The sequence below is a fragment of the Urtica dioica genome, chromosome 2 (assembly GCF_054948205.1).
Source record: "Urtica dioica subsp. dioica isolate 48M chromosome 2, U.dioica_male_clone48M_v1_H2, whole genome shotgun sequence".
Lineage (NCBI taxonomy): Eukaryota > Viridiplantae > Streptophyta > Magnoliopsida > Rosales > Urticaceae > Urtica > Urtica dioica.
Window position 1 is genome coordinate 50,260,101 of NC_142757.1, and position 8,678 is coordinate 50,268,778.

Below are 8,678 nucleotides of genomic sequence, written 5' to 3' on the forward strand. Positions count from 1 at the left end.
TCACATATAGTCACATATACTCAATATTGCGCCTTAAACAAGCCAGAATTTTCAGACTTTCGCAGACCCTTTTGGATGCGACTTGTCGCATCCAATTGTCTTTTGGATGCGACTAGTCATATCCAAAAGTCAGTCGCTTCCAATAACTCAAATTGTTGTAGTGACTTATCATATTTGACGTTGTTGGTCCACTAATCAATACTAGCCAAGCAAAATTGTTTCACTAGGTTGTTTACAAACTTTCCAAAGCAATTTTCAATCATCGAATCGATTTCAGTCTCCGAAAAGGTTTTAGTGAACTGCAAAAGACAAGCTAAATTATTAGCTTACATCTAAAATAAAATAAAATAAAAAGGTAGAAACTTACGATATCATGACTCTTATCATTTTTCATGGGAAATTGTGTTATGAAGATACAGTAATAGCTCCTTGTTTCTCGTGCAAGCTTGGTTACTTGAACCGTCGTATACTGCGACACTTTTATCTCGGCTCGATAAGCAATATCTTAATGGATCAATCATATTGCATAGTGGCAACCAGTTACCGTCATCCGTGAACTTAACATTATTTAATGCAGATTTAATTGACGTGGTATTAACTATGATGTTCTCCTTCTACTTCCCATCCATCTTCCAATTCTCCGTGTTATGCGCATAGAGCTCCGCCTTTTATCGATATCATTCAAAGTTTGCAAAAAAGCAAGTCGTTCTTTCGCCGTGAGAATAGCATAGTGGTTAAGCATCCAATTTTTTCGTCGTTCGGGATTGAAAATATCAAATGATTTTAGGTCGTTTAGAAAGTTGTGGAAATTTGAGGTTTTGTGTGGTTGAATGAGTGCGGAGAGAGAGCATTAAACAAGCCAGAATTTTTAGACTGTCGCAGACCCTTTTGGATGCGAGTTGTCGCATCCAGTTGTCTTTTGGATGCGACTTGTCGCATCCAATTGTCTTTTGGATGCGACTAGTTGCATCCAAAAGTCAGACGACTAACAATAACTCAAATTTTCATAGTCACCTATCATATTTGACGTTATTGGTCCACTAATCAAATCATGTCGATCAGCGAAGCAAAGTTGTTTCACTAGGTTATTTACAAACTCTCCACAGCAATTTTCAATCATCAAATCGATTTCAGTCTCCGAAAAGGTTTTAGTGAACTGCAAAAGATATTTTGGATGCGATTAGTCGCATCCAAAAGTCACATATAGTCACATATACTCAATACGGCGACTTAAACAAGCCAAAATTTTCAGACTTTCGCAGACCCTTTTGGATGCGACTTGTCGCATCCAATTGTCTTTTGGATGCGACTAGTCGTATCCAAAAGTCAGCCGCTTCCAATAACGTGAAGCAAAGTTGGTAACGTGAATTGGGAACACAATATCCATGGATTAGGTCTTGACCCTTCATCCAATTGGAAAATGTGGAGTCATATGCCACATAGCACATGACTTGTGGGTTCTCACCAGAATCACCAGGAGCAGCAGTTTTGGTCAGAGCATCACCTGGAGTTTCGGTTGTGAACAACCGGTTGTCGAGATGCCTGTTGTATCCTCCTAGACACTTCAACATCGCTGGGTGCGTCAGACTAAAAAAAAGTCATCGTTTCCCGCCTCGGCATATCAAGGGTCGATATGGAATTTTTCACATGCTCTTCGTGTTCTTCGTGGTTATACAGCTTTCCAGAAACTTCTCCTTCAACGTATTGCAATGAAGAAGTTATCTGATAAATAAAACATAAAATAACAAAATTAGTTCGGCGATTCGTGAAGGCAAAAGAAGAAAATAAATATTTGAGGTAAAAACAAAGATATTTACCATAGGTATAGGTATCGCCATTTTGAGGGGCGGTTTTCACGGTCAGCTTCTTTTTCAGGAGTTTTGGGTTTGATTGTCGGCCGAGATGTTAGGTTACGCGTAAAGAGCAAAGGCGTTGTTATTATAATTTTATGAGTTTTGAACAATATATAAACTTTTTTTTGCTAGCAGAACAATATATATACTTGAGTAAGAGAGTTTGATATTTGATAATAGGTATGTACCTTGTATTTTACTCTCACTTCAGGTCAATGTCTCCCTCATTTCCCCATGCATCAGTATCAATTTATTTTTATTGTTTAATATTTTTTTAAACATTTATATGTTCAAGAAAACTCTATTTGAATTGAATTATCACTTTTTCCCACTTTCTCATTTAACTCTGTAGCTTTTTTTTTCTCTTTTCTCTTTTCTTTTTCTCTCTCTCTCTCGCTTTAAACATTTTCTTCATCTTCTTTAGCAAACATTTTCTTCTCCGAAAATCATTTTTCTTTTCCTTTTCGTCTGATTTTCTCTTAACACGACAATTTTCAGGGTTTTATATAACGAAATTTGGCGACCGTATATTTGCGAAACGACATTTTGTTTCTTCGAATTCCGAACGAAAATCTAGGAAGAAACGAAAAAAGATCATGTTCGTCGGCCGCTAAGATCTCGGCAGTGGCGCCGCCGCCGAATTTCAACGATTTTCATTGAAATTTGAAACCTTGGTTAGAACCAATAGTTCAATATCTAAAAAAATTCAAACTTTAACATATATTACATCCGAGAGTTTTTCAGCTATTAACATACAAGTAAATTTAAATATAACTCAATAAGTTGATGTTTAACTGAAAAAAAATATAAAATAGAAATTTGAAACTAATGTGATTAATTTTTTTTTGGCAAAACTGAATGATAGGGTCAAATTTTTTATTGAAATATGGTATATGCATATTTTGCATGTTGTTTACTATTTCGTTAAATTTAATAAAATTTAGAAACTTCTATTATTTTACAAATTCATTACCACTATTTGAATATAACGCTCTTTTAAATTTATCGAAGGGGTTTTAAGCCCAATTATGTATAATATATATATATATATATATATATATATATATATATATATATATAACTTTATCATATCTTGAAAATTATTGAAATATTTCAAATTTTTTATTATGGTATTTGCATATTTTGCATGTTGTTTACTATTTCGTTAAATTTAATAAAATTTAGAAACTTCAATTATTTTACAAATTCGTTACCACTATTTGACTATAACGCTCTTTTAAATTTATCGAAGGGGTTTTAAGCCCAATTATGTATATAATATATATATATATATATATATATATATATATATATATATATATATATATATAACTTTGTCATATCTTGAAAATTATTTCTCGGTTGTTGACGTTGTTTTTTTTTTTTAATACTAATACTTACCTAGAAAATTTTATAGCTTTCTCTTTATATATTATGAATTTAGTGTGGCATTATTTGTCACAATTTCTTTGAGCCTTGTTGTACCGTTGAACCTCAACGAAACACAATTTCTCAAACTGGGCTCATACCTCTCAAGCGGTCTTATGTCAATTTCACTTTTTAGGCCCCCAAACTTGAAAATAGTTTGTAGGATTTTGACGGGAATATTAGTAGGGAAAATACCATAATCTTAATCTTAATCTTAATCTCCGAAGAAAATCAAATTTTGAGACACTTATCTTAAACTTTAATATAAAAAGATAGGTTTTTCGCTCGAACGACCATTTCTTTTTAGATATCTTATCTTCAAAATTAGCGTTTATATATAAACAGGGTACTTAGCTATATAGCCATTTTAAAATTTTAAATTTGCATATCAACCAAGTTTGATTAATTATAGTTTACTAGTCACCGATTTTATAAAGGGTCTATTAGATAATAGCATTATTTATATTATAGTTTACCTTTGTATATAAGGAAATCTGATGATCCAAATTTATCAATATACAATGAATCAAACTTCACATGCAGAGCTTGATCACCGTTGAGTCGGCACCAAATGCCGAGATGAATGAAATTACTCTTAGCTAAATTTCGCAGTTTAAGGAATTTAGTAGTAGAAGAACACAACTAGATCATCACGTGAAGAGCTTATGTACAATTCGTTTTCGATACTGTGTTGTATACCTTTGTATTAGTGTCTTTTAATGAGTGTCGTTTACGTAGTAAAATTCGTTCAAACTAAGATCAATAATACATGGGCTTGAAAACTTAAATTTTGTCATATAATTAACATTTAATCAATTTTATGTAAATAGTAACGAGATTTTATTAACAAAATCATAAAACATTAATAGTTGTAAATATTCGTTAATAATTTTAACTAATCATCAGACTTCAATGGTATACATAACAATACCACATCACCATAATGATTATTTATTTAGAATTCAAAAAAAAAAAAATTGACTATTTAGCAAATTTCAAAATTTTAGTGGTTTAATTACTCAAATAATCATCTCAAAAAAAAAAAAAAAAAAAAAAAAATTACTCAAATAATTGATAATACAAACACCATTCCATCTTCTTCTCTACTGCATTCTCTCGTCTGCTCAACAAGCTGTCCATTTTAAATTCTTCTGTCTCTAGTTGACAATAAATTAGATTCAACGATGCATAAATGTCTATAATTTTTATTTTTTTTTTGTCTCCCAGAAACTCAAATAATGTGGCTCATATGTACACGGAAAAAAACTTTCGTAGCAACACTTTGAATATGGACAAAGTGAGCAGGGAATAATGTAGCCACGTGAAACATAAAAACATTCATAAAAAGAAGTAAGAAAACAAACACACACAAAAATTCGAAAGAAAACCACTAAATTAGTGCCAACATTGGCGACTTAATCACACATCACATGTAATGTTCAAGCTTGATGTAATACTTTTATTTTTGTTACCTTTGTTAATCACTCTCTTTTTTTTTCTTTTTTTTTTTTTTTACTGAGGGTTTGGTGGACGACTATTGGCAGCACAGACCCTGGAGCCCCACTCAAGAAGCTCTTTGCTTGTGTCATCTTTGTGAAGAATCACCTCAATGAAGCACAAAGAGTCTTTCTTCTCACCACTTGCAATCTCAATCGCTTCAACCAATTCCTCTTCGGTTCGCACCTTCATTAGAAAAGTGATTTGTTACGAGTAAATTCAATTGGAAGTGCTATTTTTTTTTTAATAGATTGTGAATATAGCTCACCTTGGTAGTCCAGCAATTTCCTTCACCGTTGTGGATCGCGTCGACGAGAGCGGTGTAATTCCAGTTCTTAATGACATTGTAAGGCCCGTCGTGAATCTCGACCTCGATCGTGTACCCACCGTTGTTTATTAGGAAGATGATGGTCTTTTGTCCACATCTCAACATCGTCGACACATCTTGAGCCGTCACCTATGTTAAATAAAATTAATAATTACATGACTATCCTTCAACAAGTTAACAATATTAAACCTACCTAGACACTTGGTACCGAAAGATACCGGTAAAAATCGAAAACCGTTTGTTCCGGTTTGTGCCATCAAAGGATAAATGATTTCAATTTTTTTGAAAATTCGAGCTGTTGAATTTCAATCTATTGGAGACCCAACGGCGCGTAAAATAAAGTTGTATCGTAATTCGTTTAATATACAAGTCAATAATCCATTTATAAACATTTATAACGATTTTTTGAATAGATGTTTTTAGAATCTATAGGGATACTTCTGATTTATTCCGTTTCTGGTCGCAACCAAAACTTTTTCGAAGAGAAAATGACAACAAAAATACTCAGATTTACCTGGAAACTTCCATCTCCAATTAATACAAGTCAAGAATCCTTTTATAAACATTTATTATGATTTTTGGAATAGTTGTTTTTAGAATCTATAGGGATACTTCCGATTTATTCCGTTTCTGGTCGCAACCAGAACTTGTTCGAAGAGAAAATGACGACAAAAATACTCAGATTTACCTGGAAACTTCCATCTCCGATGAAAGCGATGACTCGCTTCTCGGGCACGGCCTGCGCGTACCCGAGAGTCGCTCCTACCGACCAACCGATCGAGCCGTACTGCATCTGAAACTCGTACCCGCACCCTTTCGGGAGCTTGAGCTTCTGGCAGTTGAACCACGAGTCCCCGGTCTCGGCCACCACGGCGGTCTCGGCGGTCAACATCCGCTGCACGTGGCCGAACATGACGTTGACCCGGAGCGCCTCGCGGGGCCCGCACGAGACGGGGCGCCCGGCGGGGACGAAGATCCGGTCGTAGTTCTCGAACGCGGTGGCGTTGCGCCGGACCCTCTTCGCGAGGGCTCGGAGGAAGTCCTTCATGAGGACGCAGCCGAAGGAGGGGCCGTCGGCGACGGTGACTCGGTCGGGCTGGACGATCACGGCCTTCTCCCTCTTGAGGAGGAGCGAGTACCCGACCGAGCTGTAGTCGTTGAAGATGGGGCCCGCGAAGAGGTAGGCGTCGGCGGACTCGACGATCTCCGCGCAGAAGGCGGTGCTCACCGCCCCCCAATACGTGCCGATGAACCGCGGGTGGTCCTCCGGGACCAGCCCTTTGGCCGACGGCATCGCCGCCACCGCGAACCCGCTCGCCTCCGCCAGCTCGACGAACGCCTCGCCGGCCCGGGCCACGCGCAGCCTCGGCCCCCCCACCAAAACCGGCTTCACGGATTTGTTCAGAAACTCGGCCGCCGCCTCCACCGCCGCCTCGAGCCCCATTTGATTGCTCAACCTGATCGCCGGACACACAGAAAAAGTCACAAAAGATTGAGATCATACTATTGTACAAAAGGTCATTGTACTTAATACACTAATTTGATTAGCAAAATAGCAAAAATCGTAATTTTTTTTTATAAAATTGGCTGAATTACATTGTAAAATAATAATATTTTGACACTATCAATATATAACAATTCAATGTCAAAAACTTTAATAAATTGCGTAATTATTTTCTTTAAATTTTGACTATTTCATTAATTTAGGATATTTTGCTATAATTTTCTAATTAAGATTGAATAGCTAGCTCATATGGGTCTAACAAAGGGAAATATATTTCGTAATTTCCTTTAAATTTTGACTATTTAATTAATTTAGGCTATTTTGCTATAATTTTCTACTTGAGATTGAATAATAGCTCATATGGGTCTAAAAAACAGAAACACAAATTAGTGTCCGACCGAATTGAGCGAGTGATCATCTCCATATATTAATCCTTAAACATAAAGCAGAAGATTTAAAGGCCAGTAATTGTGCAAAACTTACTTTGGAACGAGGGTGAAGGGGACAGGGTTTGGGGTGAAGGTGGGATGAGGAATGCCGGCGAGATTACAGCTGATGCTGATGTACACCGGTTTGCTTTGTTTTAGAGCCGTCGTGATCGCCGTATCTATTTGCTCGTGAGCGTTCTCCAAATTATTCACCACTGCCTAAATTCCACCCCCAAAAAAAAAATTTCAAAATAATAAGTACTATTAAATTATACCAAGCTAATCTATCTCGAACCATTAGAATATAACTCCGTGTGTAACTTTATTTTTATTTCGTCTATGCGTTTCTCATCATTTTCTCTTCCTAAATAAGTCAATTACACATAAAAATAAATAAAACAATTATGATTTTTTTTTTACTAAAATTAAGTTTTCAATAAGGAATTGGACACTTTCGACAAAAAAATACACATCAACCCAGTGCGTAAAATGTCAACATGATTGGTCACCTTTTACGATCTTTTCACGAGAAAACGTACGTGGTCTCATTATTACAAAATAAAAAAATCAATAAAAATATAAGAGACAGAGACAGAGAGTATGCAATTGAAGTATTTGATGAATGACTTTTCTTTCACTAGCTCCAGCCTCCATGGCTGGTGACGTGTATAAGTGACTATATGGAGAGAGAGAGAGAGAGAGAGAGAGAGATGAGACCTGATGACACGTGACGGTCTGGAAGCAGCGAAGCTCCTGAGTGAAGTCAGGGAGGCCAATGGTGTGGTGGAGAATCCTGTTGGTTCCGTAATCGTTCGAGTTGGGTCCTCCGGCGATACAGATCACCGGAAGGTTCTCGCTGTACGCGCCGGCGACGGCGTTCAGCACGCTCAGCCCCCCGACGGTGAACGTGACGACGCACGCGCCGACGCCGCGGGCACGCGCGTAGCCGTCGGCGGCGTAGCCGGCGTTGAGCTCGTTGCAGCAGCCGACGTTGGTGAGCCCCGGCTCGGCGATGAGCTTGTCCAGCAGCGTCAGGTTGAAGTCCCCCGGAACAGTGAACACGTCACCAACTCCGACCTCCACCAGCCTCCGCGCCAAGTGCCTCCCCACACACCACTGCTCCGCCGTCGTCGCCGCCGCCGGACGACACGATGAAGCCACGTTACCCGCTTCTCCGATCTTCACCTCCATTTTCCTTTCTTTTTGTTTTGTTGTCGTTTTGTGTGTTTGCTTTTTCTTTGCTTGTTGTTGTAGTGTGTGGGATGCATGGTAGTTTCTGCTTTATATAGTGTCTTTGGCTATCTTCTTTAGTACTTAAGTAATTATTATTATAATTGGGAATGGTTTAGAAAAGTTGGACGATACCAGGGGCGGGTTTTTGGTTTTTGGGTTTTTTTTTTTTTTTTTTTGGTTTTGTTACCACGGCGTGAGAGGAGGTTTTTGGAAGATGAAAACCAAGGCGGTGAATAGTCGAGATATTTTCATTTGTGCTTTATCGATCAATACAACTGTCACTATGCCTTTTTTTTCGTGATTAGTGGGTGGTGCATAATTTATTACATGACCAACTTGATGAAGTTTGAGTAGTATACGTGTGTGTATGCGATGTGCTCGAGTAAATTATTGAAATGTTTGTCGCT

At 37.5% G+C, this 8,678-nt stretch overlaps 1 protein-coding gene across 1 annotated transcript; it reads right to left on the reverse strand.

Annotated features, from left to right (window-relative positions):
- Positions 1 to 4,770: 4,770 nt before the first annotated feature.
- On the reverse strand, positions 4,771 to 8,473 carry LOC149405331 (pyruvate decarboxylase 2-like). Its single transcript, XM_089607073.1, has 5 exons — positions 7,756 to 8,473; positions 7,094 to 7,257; positions 5,795 to 6,563; positions 5,047 to 5,235; positions 4,771 to 4,964 (listed from the first exon to the last, which is right to left on the reverse strand). Exons 1-5 carry the CDS (start codon positions 8,227 to 8,229, stop codon positions 4,794 to 4,796), a joined length of 1,767 nt encoding a protein of 588 aa, XP_089463199.1. The 5' UTR covers positions 8,230 to 8,473; the 3' UTR covers positions 4,771 to 4,793.
- Between the last annotated feature and the right edge of the window lie 205 nt (positions 8,474 to 8,678).